The 24,454-nt window shown below is 39.8% G+C and overlaps 1 protein-coding gene across 1 annotated transcript in view; it reads left to right on the top strand.

Annotated features, from left to right (window-relative positions):
* The first annotated feature begins 4,691 nt into the window (after positions 1–4,691).
* The window catches only part of LOC109959679 (crumbs cell polarity complex component 2), a 31,451-nt gene continuing 11,688 nt past the window's right edge, over positions 4,692–24,454 (top strand). The window contains exons 1-7 of the mRNA XM_020599240.1: positions 4,692–5,063; positions 11,771–12,466; positions 13,536–13,731; positions 15,371–15,510; positions 17,299–17,484; positions 17,585–17,698; positions 22,222–23,175. Of these exons, the coding sequence (XP_020454896.1) occupies positions 4,994–5,063; positions 11,771–12,466; positions 13,536–13,731; positions 15,371–15,510; positions 17,299–17,484; positions 17,585–17,698; positions 22,222–23,175 (2,356 nt within the window). The 5' untranslated portion in view covers positions 4,692–4,993. The remainder of the gene's footprint in view (positions 5,064–11,770; positions 12,467–13,535; positions 13,732–15,370; positions 15,511–17,298; positions 17,485–17,584; positions 17,699–22,221; positions 23,176–24,454) is intronic.

Raw genomic sequence — 24,454 nt, 5'->3', positions numbered from 1 at the left:
ACAGTGAGTTTGTCTGTCTTTCTTTATTTATTTATTTTTAAAAATTAATTTAGCAAACGTTACCCACACAGGGGAAATAGTGCATTTGTTGGGGGCTATTTTCAACAGTAGATTAATCCAGTAAATAAATATTTGAGGCAACATTACTGTGTATGTACTCAAAACAAACACAAAATAAACTATCCATGGCAATGAAGGAACATAGTGGCTCACAGATATGTTTTGGAGCTCGTCAGAGGACACACACATTACTTGTTAGAATAAACAATGCACTGTTAGTTTAGGTCTTTTCTTGTAGTTTGCCTACATAATAATAATAATAACAACAACAACAATAACAATACTAATAATAATCATCATCATAATCATCTTGCCCACAAACCATTTAATTTATTTTAGGGAATGATTGTGTCCATTGTTTAAGGGTTTACTGTTGGTAGAAGATGGATTATAGTGGTGTCCTGTACCAAAGCCACACCCTATTGACACATATTTTCACTCTGCTTCCTCTTAAGGAGGTTGTACACAGTTATATTTCATGTCTCTTTTTGGTTTAAACTTTCTTTTAAAAAAAATCATTTCGAAATCCCTTTAGACAAATGTTCAAATACAGGGTGATCGTTGTAAAAAAGATGTTATTTCACATGTTTTTGATGAAAAATGGTGATTTAAAGAACATGGTTACTTATTTCCTTCACAAATTAGCCCTGAGGTTCACTTTACTTTTACGGTTTGAAGCCTGTTCCACATAGGATAGACTTTAACTTTTCAAGAGTGCACCCCCATTATTGTTCATTAGAGATAAGGAATTGTGTGTAGTTTATAAAGTGAAATGGAACATGTGGGGATCGAAAACTGTTGAATGTTTAACATCATGCAAATGACTTTAAGGATTGTGATAGGCTCTCCTACCTTTCAACACAGTAACAAAAAAGGATTCTGCACTGAAAAAGTGAAAACTTCAGTCTTCTTTTAGCTTTTCCTTCCACGCTCAGGATGCACGAGGTCACATTCCTGTTCATCAGTATAGTCGTAGATGTTTGTGATGTTGAGCTTCCTTTTACACCCACAGTCAGCATCTCTCATACCATACAATGCAGGTGTGAAAAACGAGGGAGTGTTGGTATCCTGTTAGTAGCTGTAATTTCCAGGTGTGAGTCTGTAATTGTTTGTAACTGTGTATTGTGTACTGTAAGCACATTTGTTTACCCACTGATCACTTAGCTTCCAGTAGATCCCACAGAACACTGTTCCATATGGCACCATGGTTAAGCACCAAACACTGACTCAGAGGAACGGATTGTCTAGTTGTGTGCTAATCTGGACAATATTTGTTAAGAGAGGATGACCTCCTGTCATGGCTTGTCTGTGCTCTGGATTTATCTGTCCAACTGCTCTTAAAGCAATATACAAGGTTTACATGAATGTCTAATACTTCAAGTGATTAGAACATACACACCCAGTTTATTCTTATCAACTGTAAATTATTACATCATCCAAATAATTATTCTAAAATTAACTCCTGGGATGATTACTCATATTTTTAATGCAGTAACAATAGAAAGAAGCTGTTTGAGTATGCTCGATCCATATATCAGGTATAGGACCTGGGGGGAGAGGCAGAGTACACCCTATTCATGCCGCCAGTCAGTTACCAGGCTTTAGAGACAGACAACCATTTGCACTCACATTTACAGCTATGCCCAATTTAGAATTGTCAATTACCCTGACCTGTCTTGGTTTTCTATCTGCCCTTTGCCACGTCCAATAACTACTCCCACCTGTCCTGCAGAAACCCCAGCCCTTCCTGCTTTTCATGATTACCTGATCCCCCACACCACAGTCCCTCATTAACTCCTTGGCATATACAGTATAGTGTCATCTCCACTTGCCCTCTGCCAGATTGTCTATTGTGTCTTTGCTTTCTGCCAAATATTAAATCGCACAAACATTTTGTAGTATTATAAGATATTGTCATAAGACATTTTATTACAATTCTGAGAAAAAAAAAATCACATTTGTGTGTGTGTGTTTTAAAATTCACTTTATTTCAAACATAATTCAAACTATGAGTCTTCCTTACAAGTTGGAGACATAGGTGTTAACTAAGAGGCCAGATTCAGGCTACACTCCCCCTCTGTTTCCTACAGATAAATGTATTCTATATGTAGTGTCATAGAAGAATGTATAGTGGGAATCCAAAATTTAAACTAGGAATTAAACTACAGTGTATATTACCATATTCCTAACAGGCAGGCTGTCAGCATCCTCAGGACTCCTCTTTGTTTGGCCAATCGGGCTGAGAATTCATGTCAGGCTGCTGTCTTTTTCTGTGTTGTGTAGCAGCTTTAATGAAAGCAGCAGTGAGGCACTGAGGAATGTGAAGCTGTGGAGCAGCTGTGACTCACTACTTTGCACATTTGCATGTCACTTGCTGAAAGCACTGACATGAAAAGGCCCTCACATCTCCCTCCTACAGTAAGAGTTTAATTAAAATTTTCTGTTGCTGCAATCCCGGCAGGTTGGAGTTAAGCCTGACACTGGGGTTGGGGGTGGGAGTGTGTGGAAGTGGCGCTGGGGTGAGTAAAGCGTTAGCCTGGCAGCCATTGAGGCTTTTTTCAACCAGATAGGTGTTGGATAATCCCCCTCCACCTCTGCTCTCAACAGTGGGGGTGGAAGTTAAGGCAACGGGGAGCAATAATCCATTGATCCAGGACCTAAACACTCATACTAATCCTGGACTGGACGCAGACTTGGGTCATAACCTATGTGTCAGTGGGTGACAATTATGAGTTTACGCTTCTTCATGTTATTCTAACAGATGTTATTAGGTCTAATATTACATAATATTATGTCAGTGACTGAGAAAAGTCAGCAACACTGCTTCTGTAACAAGCAATGCCTGTAAAGAGAGTCACATTATAATAATTCAAAACATACAGAATGTCTCGTTGATAATAACCATGATAACACAATAGACTTGATATTTTAAAACCTGCATGGGTTTTCTTCCAGGCGCTCCGACTTCCTCCCACAGTCCAAAGACATGCAGCTTAGGTTGACTGGTGACTCTAAATTAGACTTCATCCGGAAGGGCATCCGGCGTAAAAAACATGCCAGGTTTAGCATGCGCATTGTCAGTTGGGTGGCAACTGATGATTTGCTGTGGCGACCCTGAACAGGAGCAGCCACAGGTAGAAGAAGAAGAAACTAAATAAAAAATACAAAGAGTAAACAAGGTAATATATTTGAAATCCTGTCTCCTAAATATTATACTTATATACTACTGATCACACCAGCAAATAAGTTTTAAAGAAAGACCCAATTTCATTTGTTTTAACTACAATGCAGAATTTGCACATGGAAATGAAAATAGGATTTTTTATCTTCATGTTAAGGCATCTCAGAGTATTGTTTAGAAATACGGAAAGCTGTCTTGGTTAAACATTGAAAATGTCAATGGTGACACAAAAAAGGATGTGTTTACTTTCTCACTAAACAATCACACACAAGACAGTCACTGTTGTCAGCGTCTTGTGCTCTGTAAGCACATCACCCTTCCTTTCCCACCTTCTTTCAACTTTTGTGCATTACAGACTTGTTCCCTGGACTGAAATAAAGAACATTGTCAATTAACATAACCGATGCATAAATTATGTTTCCTCCTAAATGCACTGGGGGAAACATTCTGTGGTATATCAGCATAATTTTTAGGATACACTGATCTTATAAACCCACAGAAACATATCTTAAAGCTCTCAGACATTGATAATGTTTGCACCCTAATCAGTTAATCAGTATAATGAACATTAATTCATTATATGGTAAGAATGATGCCCTAAGATGTCCACATTTATTATATAAAGGTTATTGTCTTGCAGGAGTCTTTGCCATGTCCCTAATTAAACAAAGCCGTTGCAACCATCTTGACATGGCAATATTTGTCTGAAACCAAACCTGACACCCTGATATGGGTGATGTAGGTAGCTTGATGTCAACAGGTTATGATGAAAGGCAGAACATTGAATATAGCCTAAAGGTTCTTTTGTTGAAGCATGCAGACTTAAATTGACATTTACTGCCATTTATATGAAACTGCACACAGTATATACACTGAAATATATGAGAAGTAATACATCAGTCCAGTTATCTCTATAAAGTCGGCCCCAAAGTGTCATGAATGTTTGTAGGTTAGATATTTTTTTATGGCAAGTTAGAAGTTTATACATTTTTCCTTTTTCAGATATACCATTCCTTCAGATACAGTAAATATTAACTGTTGGTGAAAATTTTTAGAGCTGAATTATTAAAATGGTTGGCGAATCGATCACCAAAAAAAAGTGAAAAACAGTTTTGACACCAAGGTTTGACAGAAAGTTTGATGACATTGTCTTGGACTTTAAGAAATTGTGATAGGCATTTTTCAGTATCTGTAATTTAAGGTAACATTTTAGATTATGAAAGTATTCAGCAAGTTTAAGTGATAATAAAAATAATAATTGATCAAAATGTCCATGTGTAAGACATTGAATGACTGTGTTTGCTTGGAGTGATTAAAATGAATTGCTTTTGTGCACACTGTAAAATTCCTGAAAAACATGAAAATATAAAGAAGAACCAGTGGACAGTGAGTTCAGGTCTAGGCTGGTTTGTACGGTAGTCAGACACAAATCCAGTCAACGTATGAGTGGTGGAGAGAGTCTAATCCAGTACTCCATCCCATGTTTTCCTCCCCTCACTCTCTGCTGGGGTGATTACTTCACTTCACTCTAGCTTAGCTTGGTCCCCAGAGAAGCTCACATACACTTCCCAACACATGTTCACACACACTCATACCCAGAGTTCCAGTGGTCTGGCATGGAGGTGCTGGCGCTGACTCTCAGCAGCTAACTCAGAGCAGCTTGGATGGAGCACTGCAATGTGTTGGATGGAGAACCTGTGAACTTACTGCATCATCCTGCACTGACTGCAAATTTCAGCAGACTGCTTTACAATGGAGTTTGAAAGAGTTTGGTCCAGATATCAGAGGACAGTGCTGATCACCATGATGATGTTCAAACTGGGTAAGTCAGCAACTTCAGTTTAGCAGGTTACTACTGTCAAAACATAAAAGCTTACTTTAATAGAAACATTTATTCCATACATCAGATTTAAAATGAAAAACCAAAAATTCACAATATTTTCTATTGCTGTTTGCTGTGGATGAAGTGTATACATACAACACTGCATGTTTATTTCTGAGAGTTTGGTAACTTCATTTTTTAGATCCATACTTATAGAATCATTTACCAATATTTTTCATTAACTATTTATTGGCCACTATTGACCTCAGTTAGTTGACCATGTTCAGTTGGTACACTTCTACGCAGCTGATTTCCTTATAATGTCCTGATGTATGATGAATCTGCAGTTGGTATGGCACCAGTCCTGGGTGTGTGAACTGGGGGCTGCTGGTCAACCCCAGCACCTTATGAAACCCCTTTGACCCATTTTTCCTGTGACCTTTATTTGTGTGAAGCGTCTAAAACTCATTTAAAAAAGTGGCGGACAGGCAGCAGGGATTGGCTGTGGGTGGCATTGTTCAAGATCACCATGGTAACAAGCTGAGCGTCTGGCTGCACTGCTGCACTGCTTTTTTGTCTCAGCTTTGAATTGAGGGAGTGATGGGTGTTAAGGAGCATGGCAAGAGACCTAGCTTTCAGAGCTTAAAGGGTTTCAACAAAAAGACAGCAGCCAAACACACAAATAGGAAGCAGAGTACATGTTATGATGAAGATGAGATGGTAGGGGTTGTAAGGGGCCTAGTAAGAATACTGTATTCAACTATTCCATTTAAAGAAAAGTGCACAAATGAACAACTGCAGCATTTACCCATCAATTTTTTGAGAAAAAATGCAGCCCGGAGATGAAGGACCTTTAATGAAACCAAGCCTAAACAACAACAGTTTTAAGAATGAGCATAAACACCAGAGGCGCCATCCTCCCGCTCCTCAATGGGCCTATTAAGGACTGCCATCTCCAGATGATACGCACAAAAAAGACAAGTGCATTCAGGCTCTCAGTGTACAACTGTGATTATTTCAAGGGGAATTTGTTGTAATAGGAGTTGGAAGTCCTAAAAGCAGAAAAATACACGGTTCAAATGATCTATAGTAAATGTAGTCACTGCTTAAGTCGCTGTCTTTAAAAATCACTGGAAGGATCACTCTCCCCATGTTGAATGGACCGGCTGACTGATAAGTAACTGAAGAAATGATTTATTACTCTTAAAAACACTTATTTGGAGTTCACTGTAACTGTAACAACTAGTCCCACAAGTCTAATTTGTCAAATCAAAGCTCATAATAATTAAGATGAAAGTGGCTTTACCAATGCACATATTTTATCAAAGGACTGCCGGTAAACTAAATGCCGTCATTGTGTGTGGAATGACAGTCTCTGCAGAGGAGACAAAAGGATGTGCGTCTCCCACTCAGTGTGTAGCTAGGACTGATTCAGGGAAGAGTTATGCACTTTTTGTCTATAGTAAAGCTACCAACTGCTCTGGAGTCTTTGGAGCACAAAGATGAAGCCAGGTGGAGCTGCCACTCTCTGTGGTGAATCAGGAAAATTCCTCTGAGCTCAACTTGCACATTAGCTGGGGCCTTCCCCTTCTCTGTGATTCACAGCGCTGCTTCTTCCTCTGTTCTGCAGCATGACTCTCTGCTGACTTTGTGGTGCTGTTGTCGTGACTAGAGCTAAACAGTTCTCTCACTCTGCTCTTGCCTTTTGCACCTGCAAGAGTGAAACAAATGCAAATCTCTTTTAGAGACTTTAAAAAAGTATGAGTCATCTTAGTAATGTGGATGCTATCTGTTGTAAAAGTCCTATATATACTCTTACATCTTCTTTCATCTTGTACATGTATTTTAAAACTCACACATTTGTGCCTGGAGGTTATTTTAGACGTGTTTAGGTTCATGTATCCTTATGGTGATCCTTTAATGTGTCAGTTTGCAAATTACAGATAAAAATGTTCATATATTTGTTATTCTACAATTTCCTTTACTAATCTTATAGCAGGCCCAAAGCCAAAGTGTTATTTATTATTTGAATACCTTCTATCTTCCCTTTTTACTCTTCTTGTTTTGCTTTTAACCTAACTCATAGGTTTCTAAAAGAGATCATCATAAATGCAGTTAGGTTTTTTAAATAACATTTCCAGCTGGCATCTGGGCACTGTCACTAACTATTACTAAAACAGGAGGAAACTAAAGATTTGGTGTGAACTTTTTTCAGTGGTGGATTAATTCATATTTGGTGCTCTAGTAAGTATTTGGAGCAGCAGGATGAGGTACGTGGAACTGAGTCAAAATAAACCACAGTGTGTTTCTGGTGATGAAGAACTATTTCACCCAGTGCAACAGTGTTGCTCGTTGTGTTTTTATTTTGGACATCAATAGAGCTCTGGAAGATGTAGTATTGTTAAATAAACAAATGGAATTGTGAAAAAAGGTAAGCCTATGTTGTCAAACCTGACTCAGGTGTGCATTAGTGCACAAGACTGCCAAATGATAAATAAATAAATTGAATAGGAAGCAATATGCCTTTTTTAATTTTCTTTTAGAACTGATCTAATTTATCACAGGAGCAGCTACATAAGTAACCCATGCTCAGGTACAGTTTGTTAATGCTTAGTTAAAATTAAAATTTATGTTTGTCCTACTTAAAGAAAAATTAACCCCTAAATGTCCTTATTACTACTGAGACAAGGAAGAGTTATTTACAGTTTTGACAGATGTATATGAGAAAAATACATCATTATCATTATCATTTTCATTTTTACTGAATGGATTAGTTTGAACATATACAGCTGCTCCAGAAGTGATAATAAGATGTTAGGATGTTTCTATGTTAAGCTCTGGAGAAGGCATGTTATGAGTGAAATGTCAGCTAATGGGGTAAGATCTATGTATGGTGCATATCCTGGTAATGTTGTGCATGTTTCTGCTTCCTCCACATACTGGTTGCAGTTTTTCATACAGATATGGATGAAGTGATAGTATAGTGTTCGTACTGTATAAAAATAAATAAACAAATTTGGGGATTTTTTTTTATAAATCTGAGTAATGTTTTGGTTTGTTCATGTTTTCATTACGAAAGCTGCTTCATAGTTTTTATACTTGCTTTTAAGTGGCTTTAGGTTTTAATAATTTGCAGATACAATTTAAATGAATGTCTTACTTTAAAGACATCAACCCCCGCCTCACATCAGAGGGAGTAGTGACATATTTATATAAACTAAACCCCCCTGAGGAGACATGCTGTGGTCTCTGGAGAATGTCAGCAGTTTGACCCTGACATCCATCTACCTGCTAATGGTCAGTGGCTCTGCTGTGTTATTGTTGGTCTGAGATGTTGGTACCAGTCAGTGCTAGAGATCAGCCCTGGCCAGCTGCAACCATGATCTAAAATGAAGCACTCTGTAATGGGTGGCAGGGAGGTGGGCTGTGTAGGAGGAGCTCTTATCAGCTCCCTGGAATGTGTGAGGGGTTGATTGGATGGAGGCTTGGATGGAGGGGTGAAGAGTGACAACACCCTTGCTGTCCATGCAAAGTCACTCCTACGGGATTCATGAGATTACAGGTAATAGAGGTTAAAGTGCGTGATTCTGACAGAGTTCAAACTGGTCAGCCCTGGGGAGGATCTGGGTTGCCTTTGACAAGAACAATGAAAAAACCCTAAAAAGAAAACTTAAAAAGATCTCAGCACAAGTGAAAGCAAAAGGAGGGAGAAGAAAGAGACAAGAGGAAATGAGACCTCTGAAGAAGACATCATGAGCAAAATGAACAGAACATACCAGCTTTACAATCATACCCGGGTCAATTAGCACATTCTCTAGCATTTGTGGTTTACTTGTGAAACAGGCACACTGATGGATTTACTACATTTACATGCAACAACACAGCATGCCATGTTATTGTCAAATGCATGTTCATGCTTATATTTCAGTTAATTTCTGTACCTTCATGTTGAATTTTCCTGCCTGCTCCCTGTGGTGTCACATCTTTCTATAAAAAGCAACACTTTCATTTTTGGGTAACAGGAAAAAACTACAGAAGGTCCTAAACATTTAGTTATTTTTTTTGTTGTTGAATCTGTTGATAACACATTAAAATTAGTCTCATCTGGCTAATTGAGTCAATAGGGAGTCTTCAGATCAAGATATGATAGAGATAAAAATGATAATAAAGACTTTTTCAGCTTTTGACTTCTCTATTAATGAATAGAGAAGTAAAAAATATATACATTATATAAACCTCATTTGCATTTATATGAGCACAGCAAAAGGTGTGTCAAAAGCAAACAACTGGCTGATCTCTGCCCATGTTGCTGTCCCTCATCTTGTTTTTAGGAATAATTATGTCAATATGTCCAGTCAGTCACCAGAATTCACTTCTAGTTGGTTTAACTAGAAACCTATCCCTGCCTTGAAAATACTGTATGAGCCCAGGCTGAAGTAATGAATGAGGATAAAATAGTTAGTTTATTGTCACTGTATGAATTTTGAAAATGTAAAACTATCTCAGTTTACTCAAGAAACCAAGTTTAACAAAACTGATGACTTGTCTGTTTAGTTACACAAACATTACCGATATATTTACTTTTCTTTTACATTTTTCATTTGATATGAAAAGCTTATACTATAGCAGCAACTGTTGGTACAAAGACAGCGTAAGAGGCTGCTCCTAGTGACTTTAGGGGTTTTTCATTATAGGAACCTACCAAAGCGTATCACACCAAGTAATGCACGTCACAGGTTCTGCATTTGTTTCCACTATGGTGTGCCTGCTTTGGTCCATTCTGGGAGCTACATTTCAGCATCCCTAACAAGGTAGGGCTAAAATCAAGTGCCAGGAACTTCGAGGTCAGAGGGAGTGCATGTGCACAGAGCAGTTGGTGATTGGTTAAGTGTTCATGTCTTCACATCTCAAGCACAAACAAACAGCTGGCTGCACATGTGAGAGAGGAGCAGCCCCTCCCTCCTCTAAACAGATACCGACACAGAGAAAATACAGTGGAAAAAAAAAGCAGGACGGTCGGCGTCAACCACGGAGGCTATGCTTGGTGATGGTTAAAGGAAGTATGGGGTATAGAGCTTTCAAGAGTGGAAACACAGAATTTGTTAGAGATTAGTGTGTGGGAGTGGGGACAGAATGCCTTCATTTGGGGAGGCAACAGTGGTGCGGTGGTAGAGCAGTAGTCTCCCAACCAGAAGGTTGAAGGTTTGAATCTCAGTGCCTCCAGTCAAAGTGTGGGACAAGTGAAAAAGCTGTGCTTGTGCCTCCCTCATCCCTGTGGTGCCCCTGGACCTGCTCACTGACCAGCAGGTCAGACTGTACTTGTACCTGGCAGCTTCCAGGTGTGAATGCAATCAGGGCATTTCTGTAAATGAGAGGTTGTGAAACTGCCTGAAATAAATAAAGGTTCTTTATTCAGTTCATCTTTAATTATCCTAGTGACAGATTTCAACCTGTGTAGATTGGGAGCTAGACATTTTGAAGCCTTATTCTAACAGTGTAAACATCAGTATAGGTTACAGTAACACTATGCTGGGACTTGTTACCAACATTCAAATAAAAGCAGAGAAAGCACAAACAACACCGAACTTTGCAGGATTTATCAGGCATGGAAAGCATGGAGGTGGTGGGAGGAAGTGAGAGGCTGATGTGAGGAGGAAGGCTCAGTGTGAGAGCAGATAAAGGAAGTGATAGCAGATGCATGTGAGAGGAACTGGGGGTGTTAAAGTGGATATACTAGGAAAGGAGGAATGTAGGTGTTAGGAAACAAAGAGAGGCTCTTAATATCAAACTATTCATTAGTGCCAATTAAGACTCACAGTCTCTGGTTAGGCACTGTAAAAACCATCCATCTTGATACATTTTTGACTTTCTATCTGACAACATTGTAGGCACATTATCTATTGATAATTTATTGACTTTTCTATATGGCCTAAGGAAGACTAACAATGTTGCCTTTTCATTGTAGGGTGGTTACTTACCCCCACCATCTGTGAAACACACCAAAGTAGCTCTAAATATACACGTTGCTAGTACCTTGTGGATCTGTTAACCTAACATATGAGAGAGGGCTAAACTGAAAAGACTGCTGTTACCTCACATTCGTAGGCCTATTTATATTACCTTCCTGGCAAAATGTGATCAGACTGCTGTTAGACTTATTAAATGTATTATTAGTATTTTGTGGCATTCATGTGGACGGCAAAGTAAGAATTTCATTGTACAGGGAAACACGTTTCCTAACTGTGCATATGACAAATAAACACTTTGACTATGTGAGTGACATGTCAGTTAGATGCATAAAAATAATTACAAAAAATATCTGTACCTGCCATGTTTCAAGATAAAAAAAACATTAAAAACTTGCATTTGCACTTACACTTGTTCATTTCTTCATCATAGGGAAACATATTTGAAAAAAACTTAGAACTTCATTAGCCACATCCTATGAGGTAACATCAATAAACCAGCTGTATCTAAGAGACAGGAGAGGCAAATGATGTAATATTGGTGAGATTAGAGATTTTATTCTCTGGACAAACTACTCACTTTCATATGTTTAAGAGACTAATATAATATATATTTGAGTCTTTGTTTTTGTCACTTCTTAAAGAGAATAGCAATTTAGGCTTGTAAGAAAGACATGAGAATGAGACATGAGAATATGTTGCCTCTTGCATCTTTAACATCAGTTTCCCCTCTCATTCCAGGCCTTCTGTGTACAGTGGCAGCAGACAAGTGTCTCTCATCTCCCTGCAACAACGGTGCCACATGCCTTGAACAATTGGGTGACTATGTGTGTCTGTGTCCCAAAGAACCAGTGCGGTATATGGGGAAAAACTGTGATGAGCTGTATGATCCCTGTATCGTGGCACCTTGCGCCAACTGTACCAGCACACTTGGCACTGATGAGCTCATGTGCCACTGCCCAGATGGCTTCTCAGGGCTCAACTGCAGCCAGGATATAGATGAATGTCAGAGTAACCCCTGTGATGGTGTAAAGTCCCACTGTGTCAACAGAGTCAGTGGTTATTCCTGCCACTGTACCATTGGATTAGGAGGGGAAAACTGCCAGAAAAACGTGACCACTTGTTCAGAGGAAACATGCCAGAATGGTGGGACTTGTATAGACATTCCTGACATTGGGCACCAGTGTAACTGTGCTGCTGGGTACGAGGGGATGAACTGTGAGAAGAACACTGATGAATGCCAGTCTGAGCCCTGTCAGAATGGCGCCATCTGTAGAGACGGGGTCAATGCCTACCAGTGCTTCTGTGTGCCTGGATTTCAAGGCTACCACTGTGATTTGGACATCAATGAATGTGCCTCCCGACCCTGTAAAAACAATGGCACGTGTCTGGATGAAGTGGATCACTACAGGTGCAACTGCACTCCAGGCTTCAAAGGTAAGACACTCTGTTACAGGTAAAGGACCTGCATTATAATGCTATTTAAATGAAAAATACAAAAGTATGAGCATCAAAACATTCTTGAACCAAAAGTACATTTCACATTTTTTTATGTTATGTTATTGGATTATAATTATTGATGCACAGCAGTGTTCCTCACTTTAATTTTGCAGTTGATAAAGTTGGAGCAAATGCATATGCTTAAAATTTGAAGTACTTTACATACTGCTGAGTGGTTTGTGAATTGCACTGGGGATCAGTAACGTTTTATGATTATACTGTATTTTGGTTTATTTATCTGATTCTAAAAAAGTGACTAGTGAGTAAAGTTTGGAGTAAAAAGTGCAATGGTTGGCTCTGAAATGTAGTAAAATCAAGGTACAAAGTTGCAGAAAATGAAAATATTCAAGTAAAGTACAAATACGTCACAAATGTCCTTAAGTATAGAACTTGAGTTAGAGTGTTAGGGTGAGCCGGTTACTCTGGACGCAGAGTTGTCAGAGCATTTTATGCTGACAATGCTTTATATAGTATTTTGTGACAGCATTCAGTGACTTTGAATTAAATCATTCTGAGGTGCATGTTTACAAAAGCAGCTGGATTTTGAAATGAAAATCTAGATTTTGGGAGTATAGTACAGATTTGGTGATAAGCTAAATTTCATCCGCAATCCTTAGAATCATTCAATATCCATTTTTTTTTTGTCTGTTGATAAGGTTGGCCATGTACTCTGTAAGTACTGAAAGTACTATTTAAAGGCAACAGGATACAGTACATTCAAAATGCAAAATGAGACAACAAGAGAGGTAGAACAGTGAATCAGTAGGGATAATGGCTCAGTTTTGCACCAAGACTGTCTAGAGGAGAAGTTTTGAACTGGAAGGATTGTAACCGCTTCTCATTTCCTATGAAACGAGGTTGCAGTGTTACTCTGTTGTGCTGTTGTCCATGCAGCTGAGCTCTTGGCTGTTCAAGTGAGATTGTACCTGTATGTGTGCTAAGATAATTAGGTGTGTTGCCAATCTCATATCTTGGCTCACTGCCATCCCTGCTCTGTGCCTATCAGGGATTAACTGCGAGGTGGAGATCGATGAGTGCGAGGTACAGCCCTGCCAGAACGGCGCCACGTGTCGAGACCACATTGCCTCTTACACATGTGAGTGCGTGGCTGGCTTCCAGGGCCAAGACTGCGAGGTCAATATTGATGAATGTGCCAGCATGCCCTGTCTGAATGAGGGCTGGTGCATAGACAAGGTCAACAGGTAGGATTACACACCTACAGTGTGCTTACACTGTCTGCCCATACTCACATACAGTATAATTTAGTGTAATCTGAATGATTTGAATTTTTGAAAAACAGCACACCTTTATGGAAAAACAGTTACTGCTTAGATCCTGAGTTCATAGAAAACTGAATTTGTGAAAAATGAGTATTCAGTTTTGTGAAATGTTTTCTCTATGTTTTTTTTTGTAAATTAGAGCTTTCTATCAGTTGACATTTTATTTAGTTATGTTTTATGCAGCTATACTTGTATGGATGATAACAGCCTTGAAGGATGCCCTTTGTAAGGCATAGTGGTCAAAAAATGTTGTTCAGCAAAACAGTTTACAATGTTTTTTGTGCAGTGCTGTTTTCTGAAATATATGGATTTGTGATTATATTTAAAGCACTTCTTTATTCAACTCTTTTCATTGCCTGTCTGTGTTACTGATATTGTCTGTAGGTGCTTTAGGTGCCAATAACCCATTTTGTAATGTCTGAGTTCATCTGACATGAAAAGGCTGAAAACGTGTGCTTTGGCGGTATCTGATGAAATGCATAGTTATAATCATGGTTAGATCCTTAGGTTGAATGGCGCTCATACGGAACTCTCCTGACTTTATACAGTATGTACGGTACTACTACTTTATAATGTAGCATAATTGTTGCTAATTACTACATGTCTGTCTACAACTCTGTGTTCATATTCTCCTGTCATGTTGAGCGTGTTGAAGCCGATGTGTCAATCAGCACTGTGCCGTGTCAGCCTCAGACATCGAAGTTGACCCGGGATAAGAATAATCCCTTTATTAGTCATTGTGATGAGTCATTATTGCTAGAGGTGCTAAGAATATCTGAAACTGACTGGGACAGCAGGGAGTGAGGAAGACATTATACTTCATGAATATACAAAACAACAGATGAAAACTGGTCCAGAAAACAATACAAGAACATAAAGTTGTTACATACCATTCAGATCAGCTCTTCGTTAGCTGATCTCTGTGAGCACAATGTCCCTGTTCATATAAGTAAGTGATTAAGCTAGCCTCTTATTCTGTGTATTCACTGAAATAATGATGAGTTTTTGTGGTCTATATAAGTTGTATTGACGTTTTATGATTTCTTTTAAATCAGAGTCTTTGCAATAAGTGCCAAATTGTTCTAATTGTCTATTAATTCATAAGCAGTAAAATACACCCTTGTTTGATTCATTACATTCAGTGGTTTTGTCACCACTTGGTTTTGCTATGACCAGCAGCTTATGGTTGCTAATTTCAGCAAATGTTAGCAAAGTTTAGGTGGACTTTGCTCTGTAACATTATATTACAGCTGTTCTCGTCTTGTGCTACATGTTTTTAGCATGTCACTGAAAAACTAAACTAAAAGAAGAGATAAGGCACCAGGAGGCATTGTTGTTTCTTGCTTCTCTCAGTTTGTGCAATGATGATAATTTTTAAACAATTGACTTAAGAGTTTCTTGGGAAGAAAAATTCAGTGTGTCACTGCCCTGTAATTGTTACTTTTCATTACGTTGGCCACTGTTCAGCATCTGTTCTGTTCCTTTGTCTCCTAATAATTTCTATGCAAAGGAGGAATCAAGACAATCACAGTGTAAGATTGGCTTGTTTTTTGTTTTTTAGCTATGAATGTGACTGTGAGGGGACAGGCTTTTTTGGTGACCACTGTGAAGAGGATATTCCTGAATGTGCTTCTGACCCCTGCCAGCATGGAGCCACCTGCTTGGAGGGAATCAACAAGTACAAGTGCCTCTGCTGGCCAGGTACACTGTGGTTCAGTGTTAGCATTGCAGTAGTAACACATAAAAACACACACCTTATTTATCTACTTTATATTTCATTTGTATTTTGTGGCATTCATGTGGACGGCAAAGTAAGAATTTCATTGTACAGGGAAACACGTTTCCTGACTGTGCATATGACAAATAAACACTTTGACCTTGACCTTTGACCATCATAATTTGTTATACAGCTATTACACCAAACACAGTACTAGGAAATAATGGGAATAGTTCTTACATATTCACTAGACTTTAACAGGCACAGTGAATAAAGGGTACAGTTGGATCACTGAACTGACATCAGGAAATCTAAAGCATCCATGTTTAAATGTGATGTAAGAGAATAACACATAAAGAGTGTCTTCTGGAGGCGTCCCCACACATGTGTCAAGATCAACAAATGAGTTAAAAAATCTGACCCATTAGCCTGGAGGACAAGAAGGAGTTAAAGAGCAGGGCTGTGATGGCAGTGTGATGCTCTTTAAATCACTCAGGGTTGTGATGAAGTATGAAAAGTGATGCATAAACAGTTTGCAGGTGTCAGCGTCCTCCTTTGATTTCTGCCATAATAATATTTGCGAGCATGTGTGTGTTGTGCACATTGTCCCAGAAGTGCCATGTGCCTTAAAAACTTTAAGGATGGGCTCTGATTTTTTCAAGTACAATGCTATATGTCTTGATACAAAACTCACATGTGATACTGTATGTATGTAAGCTGAGAGATATTAGCCATATTCCTTCTTTAAATACTGGCTTTGAAAGTAATGTGTGATGTGGACACAAAGTCCTGAGTCCGTGTCAATGTTCACAACTAATTTGAATGTAAGAAAGCTAAAACCTGCGAGAAATATTGTTAGACAATGGAATAAAATGGTCCTTCTATAGTTATGGAAGCTTTGTATATTTTGGGTTGCCATTTGGCATGAAATGTGAGGTAAATTTGACTTGCCTTGCCTAGATTTGTTGCTATGTGTTTTGAAAAGCATCTGCTAAAGGGTTCTTAAAAGTTATTTAATCTGGCAAGAAAACTTTGTTTAAATGCTTTCTAAGTTCAGCTGCTAAAACAAGGCCTCAGCAGACATACTGTTTGCTGTGAATGTGCCCTTTTTTAACTTAAACTACAGTTTCAACTGTGGTAGTCCAGTGTTGACAGAGCTGGTTAAATCAGATTGTGCAGCTTGCTTTAGTCAGACATATCTGACAACTGAAGTGATTTTACATCCCGTACATATTTGATACAAGAGGACAGACATTAGCGCTACCAAAAATAGCTAAGAATATGCTCTGACTGTGTTTATATGTGAAATTTGTTGGTGTGAGTATCAGTGTGGGTGGAAGTTAGAATAGGACCACAACTTCTCTGAAAAAATGATTACAGTGACAGTAACTCTTTTAATATACAGTACCTACTGACCTGTGAATATTGTATTAAGACGGAACGGAAACTTAAACCTACTCTTTAAAGGTACTCTACCTAATGACCTTTCTGCCACTACAGGGTCGGGCAATAGTCAAACTGACACCATTAGCCACTCTGTAGCAATCTTTGCACCTTCTGTTTTGTTTCTTAAAACTATGACATGAACTATGGATGCCTGGTTGCAACAAAAAGCAGTCAAGTGATGAGGCTGACCGTTTAACAACATGCTTTGCATCATATTTGTGCCATGGAGGAGGGTAGGATAGTGGAGAGACACTATGTCGTCTTTCATTTTCACTTGATTTGTCAGACAATCAGTAAAATGTGTGTGTGTGTGTATATGTGTCCAGGTTATGAGGGAGAAAACTGCCAGGTGGATATAAATGAGTGTGAGCAACAACCCTGTGAGAACGGTGGTGAATGTTTCCAACGTTCAGATATCCTGAACTACAGGAAGCTGCCTGAGCTCAGCACAGCTGATTTCACCTATAAAGAGGCAGCAGGCTTCATCTGCCACTGTGTGCTAGGCTTCACAGGTAAGGCAGTTCACATAACCTTTTTGTTTCTTAGTATATTGCCTCGTTAACTCTTCACGAAGTGATGAGGACATAGCTGATCAGTTTGTTCGTCTGGTAGGAGACATCTGCTCAGTCAATGTGGATGAGTGTGAGTCTGCACCCTGTCAGCATGGAGGAAGCTGCCAGGATCTGGTCAACTCTTATCGGTGTGTGTGTCCAGCCGGCTTCATAGGTAGGAGACAACTCTTATCTGCTCCCTGTGTCTAATCTCCTAACAAAACATCTTTTCCCCTGCTCTTCCTCCATTAGCACCTCACACGATTGTGTCTTGTCTTTGTTACTACTCATCCCCTGTGCCACTGATTGTAAATGTTAATACATGGACAGCAACTTTCTGAAGTTAACACAACAGTTGTTGCATGGGCTTGTGGTCAGTGAGCCCGTATAGAGGTGTAACGTAGCCCCAGTTTGCCCCTCTCATGTGTTAGCATACAGTCAGGTCAGTTTCTCTAAAATGTAATTACCCAACAGTGTTTGAACATTTATTCTGGCAGTATTTTCAGAAGTCCCAAAGACTTTTCTAACCATTTTGAAACCCATTTCCCAAGTTGCACTTCAGTTTCTGAATCAAAACAAAGATAGCAGTACACAAGCTACTTAGATAGCTTGCATGACAACAAATCCTCCAACCTATACAACAATATACATTATTTGTCTTTATCTTGGAATAGGACTCATAGAATCCTTCCATCTTTGTTGTCATGGTAGCAATCATATGTATGTGCCAAGCATTTCACCATACCAAAGTGTACCGGGCCGCCATTTCACCATACCAAAGTGTACCGGGCCTTTGTTTGCACAAAGGTGGGCCTTTCTCAGCCTTCTCCTGTAGTGCTGCTGGGCACTTACAGCTCTGTAGGTCAGTAGGTGGCATGTGGGTGCAACACCAGATTGTTACAAAGGTACAAACACTTTCAATGATCTCAGAGCAGCATCTTTATACATACACCTTGTTCTCCGGCCAGTGATGCAGAAGTCTTAAAATTCAGTTAAAAGTCTTGTCATATGATTGTTAATTCCACTAGAAATAAATTAAAACAATTAGGCACTTGCTCATTTGACAGAAAACAAACCAGCAAAAAACTGCCAGGAGAATTTGTTGCTCTTCTGTATGCTTTACAAAATTACAAAAGGCTTTAAAAAATGTGGTGTTTTTCCAGTGTTGGGCATTTTATAGACTAAATAAGAAAGTAACTGGTATACCAATGAAAATAAAGTTCATGCTCAATAAACATGTTGATGGTGTTTTTCCATCATTATCTTTATCTTGCTAAATTTGTCACTGATCAAATCAATTTCACACACACAGAAATATTCTGTAGAATATATAATAATAATTACAGCATGTGGCCTTATCTGTTACATTTTCATTGTGTTTGTGCCGGTGTTTTCCTGTACGTACCTATCTCCAAAAACATGCTGAACTGAACAGAATGTCCTCAGTAGGAGCACGTGTAGACAGAAACCTTCACACCAGGTCTCAGAATCAATCTGACTAAACAAAAAAGGTTAATCTTCCTCCTGCTGATCATTCCTCATGTCCAGCCATGGTATTAATTCCTCATTAGAGGAGATTTGTCAGTGCATCACTCTAAATGAGGAGAACTGCACCAAATGCTGACCTTGAAATGCAAACTCTGGACGTAGAAGTGAGGAACTGCGCCAAATTTTTTTGTCAACAAAACAAGAAGCTGATAGCCACATAATGTGGAGACACCAACGAGTAGCGGATAGGAGGGGATGAGATGGTATATGAAGTATATAAGCAGTGCAGAAAAAAACAAAACCAAGAAAAGGTGCCATATGTCCAGTATTAAACTGGGTCTCCTAAGAAATTTGTAAAGCAAGGTGGGATTATAGAAAAGCTACTTAGCTACTTAGTGCCTAATTAAAGCCCATTAAAAGGAATAAAAAAGACAACTGTGAACAGTTAACTTGGTATAGCATGTGTGCAACAGATTGCCCTCCCACATGCATGCAAGTCTGGTTAGAGTTAGGATTGTCATAGCTTCTTGTTTACTAATGACATCACCAGCAACAGCTGTATGCTTTTGAAGCTCTGGCAGCTGATTTAATTTTAAGTACAGTCCATGTTACAAAATATCTGCATTATTCATATATGTATATACATATTTTCTGGTCCATAACTCTTTTTATGCCAATGTGTCATCCCTATAAATGCTGTTTTTTTGCATTTGCTGGTCTTCTGGGAATTACAGTATATTTGGAAATCTTATTTCAAAGACTTAGGTGACATCCCTTTGAAACAACATTTATATCACTTGGCTGTCTTTTTTTTTAATAGTAAAAGTCAAACACAAACATCTATGGACAACTGAGGGCTCATTTTGAAGAACAAAAGTTCACTGATTAATCTAGTGCATGCAGGTTGAAAACAAAGTCAAAATGACAGGAATATATGGGCTGTTTTGTTGAGGTTTTGCATGCATGACCTCTAAAGGGTCTGGAATTAGAAATGCTTAATTAAAAAAAAGAGCATAAAAATTGCAGCCAGAAATGTAATTTATTCTAACAGTAGGGCTTTGAATCCATTAAAAAATTTGCCAATTAATTAATTACTCATTTCACTGTGATTAATTGTGATTAATCATGCAAACTTGTGAACCTCTATTCATTCCACTCTGAATACCAAATTAACCTAGAATAAATGTAGAGGAAGTTTAGTACTTAGACTTCAATTTGTGACCTATGGTTATTCTTTCCCAAGAAAAATATCCCTTGAGCAAGTACAAATTGAGTTTTAGTGACTTCACAAAGGGCTAGCTAGATAAACAGAAGCCAAAAGGAAAAAGAGAGGCCACTCTATTATAAAAAATAAACCTTTATTGTGTTAACAGGGTGACAGTTTTCAGCTACTGTATTTAGTTAGCTAAAGCCTCAGTTTTTTTATCATATGTTTGTTTAGATAATAGTCCACCTCGAGCACCATCATATAATAAAGTAGGCTGGTGGAGCGTTGCTGAAGTCTCAGTAGTGGCACCTGGATGCTTCGCTCTAACGTGATATATCAAAAATGAATTACTTTGGTGATAATTAAGTTTGGCTTTAGAAACTGTGCACACTACTTTAGTTTTTTCCAAAGAGCCATAACTAGTATGAGCATGCATTAGCCACAGGGAGGAAGCATTAGCATATAGGTGCTGCTGCATAGTACCATACGTTTTTTTAATGCGTTAAACTGCTCACATTAATCACAAAAATTCCTGCATTAATTTTCCTAACCCTATCTAAGACAGGTTTTTAAAATAAAAAGATTAAAAATTTAATCAGAATGCAATATTTGACTTTAGTAATTCAGAATTCTGTGAAAAAGTTAGCACTGACAGGTTATAATCATAGCTCTTAGAACATTAGAAATCTGACTTTAATCTGAGACATTACAACTTTCCAGTTTACAATTGGCTCTTCACAATAAAATTCAAGCATTATTATCTTTGACTTTTTGATCAAGGTCAGCTAAGGTTGTCAGAAGTCAAAACTCTCTAATTTCAGACCTCTAATTTCAATCTCTAATCCTTTCTTAGTCACTACAGGTAATACCAAAGCATATTGAACTATTCTAGTGCTGAACCTAATTAAATGGTCTTAGAATCAGATTGGGTTCATGTCTTTTTATAAGCAATACATCCAGTATGATACAGTCAAACACAGAGCTGGATGAGCTCATATGCAAACATTAATAAAAGATCAACATGAGCTCCCTGCATTGGTCCAGCTGTGCCTGGCCCACATGGAGCCTTGAACCTCAACACCTCCCGTGGGTTCTTTCTAGCAGCTCCTGCCCCTAGTGGGCATCCACAGGCCAGGGAACTGCAGCACTGCATTCCTCTTGTCAAACCCTTGAAAGGAGCCAGCTGGAGGCTAGAAGCTTAACCCCTCTGCTTGGGCTGGGCTGCGGACAGGAGAGAAGCAAGGGCTGTGAGGGAGGGATTCTGGGAGGAATGGAGGAGGGAGAAAGAGAGGGAGGAAAAGAAAAGGTGGGCAGAGCTGCCTTGTAATCAGTTCTGCCTGTTTGCCTGGTACAGAGTGGAGGAGTGGCAGCACTTTGTACGCTAGAGAGAGAGAAAGAGAGGGGGGACCTGGTTGTGTCCTATCTGTCATCCAGGAGTGTGAGGTGTGTGTTGGCTGTTGGGTCAGTGGATCATGGAGGGAACTAGGTTGGTGCTGCTGCTGTGCTGCTGCTTTGGGCCCCGGTGGCTGCCAGGTACAGTATGGTACAGCATTTTTAATGCTATACTAACACATATATGAGAGTGGAGTGGAGGCTTGGCACAGAGAGGGTGTAGAGTATTTTAAAGGACTATGCTAATGCAGGTTGACTACTACTGCAAGGGCTTAATTTTGAATGCGGTTTTAAAAAACAGCTCTGACTAATGAAACTAGGCAGATAGACCTGCATATAATGCAGTATTTCAGTTTCTAGCTAATACAATCAATATGACAGACACTGATTTAATTGTATTAAGGAAAACTGCAAATCTAACTCATCTTTAAAGTTCTAATTAAAGGCTGTTTTGTCCAGTCATTTCTTTGTCTGCAGATGGTAATAGATTGATGTGATCAGATTATTAAATTAATTAAGACTCCTGCTGTATTGTGATGTGTCTGTGTTTTGACTGAAACAGTGTTGTTGAAATAAGTTGTAGTTCTAAACATGAGTGTCTATCCCTGCAGGCACACACTGTGAGGTGGACGTCAACGAGTGTGACAGCTATCCCTGCCAAAATGGCGCCATGTGTGAAGATGCTGCCAACTCCTATAGGTGTCACTGTCCTATGCCAGAGCCTGGCCAGGAACCCTGGGGGGGGCGGGATTGTGACGTACGCCTGTTTGGCTGCCAACATCACCAATGTCAGCATGAAGCAGGTTGTGTCCCCTTGCTGACTGATGATGGAGAGCACAACTACACCTGCCTGTGTCCACCCGGTTGGACGGGAGAGCACTGCACCACTTCTACCACCTTCTCCTTTAACTCAGAGGGCTATGTCCATATACAGCTACCTGTTCCCAAACACAGAACTATGCGAGAGACTGATGACCATAATCACGAGCTCTATGTGCAGTTTCGATTTAAGAGTACTCTGCCCGACATGTTGCTGTACTACCAGGGCACCATGGAGGATTTCTTCTCCCTAGAGCTTGTTCATGGTTCCCTCCAGGCCAGGGTGAAGTCAGGTAAAGTACTGCAGGTTGTTTATCCTGGCCCCATCAATGATGGAGAATGGCACCAGGTCACTATGACCATGAATGAGAGCCTGGTTATCATTGTAAAAGGGCTTGGCTGTGAGGACGGCTGCCTAGTGAAGAATGAGAGCAACAACCATCTCCTCTTCCTCCAGCACACCTCCTTTCAACAGTTGTATATAGGAGGGGCACCACATGAATATTTAGGTCACACATACAGCAGGAGGGGGTTTATTGGCTGTATGGAAGATCTTTATGTTGACCATAAGCTGCTACTGCCTCAGGATCTCATCAGAGAGGAGAACCAGGGCTTGGAACTGGGATGTACCAAAAAAGACTGGTGTCAGGAGGACCCATGTATGCAACATGGGCAATGTGTGGACATGTGGGTTCGTGCCAGTTGTCAGTGTTACCAACCATACTATGGAGAAAACTGTGAGAAAGGTGAGAGTGCTTATTGTATACCTTTTTTTTTTTCAGCAACACAAAAAGTACAATTGGATCATTAGATAGGTTACTAAGTGACTAGCGATCAGGGCTTTGCAACGTGTGGCATGTCCAAGACAACATGTGGAAGTAACTATTGGAATGCTTCAATAGATGATACTGTATCCTTACCCTACAGCTAATACTAATCACTCCCAAAGTGATGGGCCTGTTTTTTGTAGAGTATATGACAAATCAAAACGTTTGAATGAAATTTAAGCCCTCTCCTAATGAACAATCAGAGAATAGTGTCTAGACAAAGCTGGATGTTTCAGCATCTGAAATTCTTACTTCCTGTACTTTGTAATAAATCTAGCTCTTGCTTGTGTTCGGGGCTGCCATTATGGAAAATTACCAAGTTGCGTGAAAATATGAAAACAGAGGAAACCTATGGTGGCACAGGGAGAACATGCAAACTCCCCACAGTAAGGCTCGGACAGTAGTTTTAAATTCAGAAACTTGTTGCTAACCACTGCAGCATACCTGAAGCTGTTGTAGTGATATGTCAACACATATCCACAGAACAACCTTATCATTCATTTGAACCTGTGCTTCTGTCCAGTTACTCTCATTTTAGCTCCTTTTAGCTTGCCCCCCAACTTCTGAGAAAATGATCTGCTTCTTTAACTTTTAAACACTTCCCATAGTCTATCCATCCATCCATCCATTTTCCTCCGCTTATCCGGGACCGGGTCGCGAGGGCAGCAGTCTAAGCAAAGATGCCCAGACTTCCCTCTCTTCAGACACTTCCTCCAGCTCCTCTGAGGAAATGCTGAGGCGTTCCCAGGCCAGCCGAGAGACATAGTCCCTCCAGCGTGTCCTGGGTCTTCCCTGGGGCCTCCTCCCGGTGGGACATGCCCGGAACACCTCCCTAGGAAGGCGCCCAGGAGGCATCCGAAACAAATGCCCGAGCCACCTCAGCTGGCTCCTCTCGATGTGGAGCAGCAGCAGTTCTACTCTGAGCTCCTCCCGGGTGACTGAGCTCCTCACCCTATCTCTAAGGGTGCGCCCAGCCGCCCTGCGGAGAAAGCTCATTTCGGCCACCTGTATCCGGGATCTTGACCTTTCGGTCATGACCCAAAGTTCATGACCATAGGTGAGAGTCGGAACGTAGACTGACCAGTAAATTGAGAGCTTCGCCTTACACCTCAGCTCCTTCTTCACCACGACGGACCGGTACATCGACCGCATTACGGCAGAAGCTGCACCGATCCGCCTGTCAATCTCCCGTTCCATC

The sequence above is a fragment of the Monopterus albus genome, unplaced genomic scaffold, assembly GCF_001952655.1.
Source record: "Monopterus albus unplaced genomic scaffold, M_albus_1.0 scaffold40.1, whole genome shotgun sequence".
Lineage (NCBI taxonomy): Eukaryota > Metazoa > Chordata > Actinopteri > Synbranchiformes > Synbranchidae > Monopterus > Monopterus albus.
This window is presented reverse-complemented; position numbering and strand designations above follow the sequence as displayed.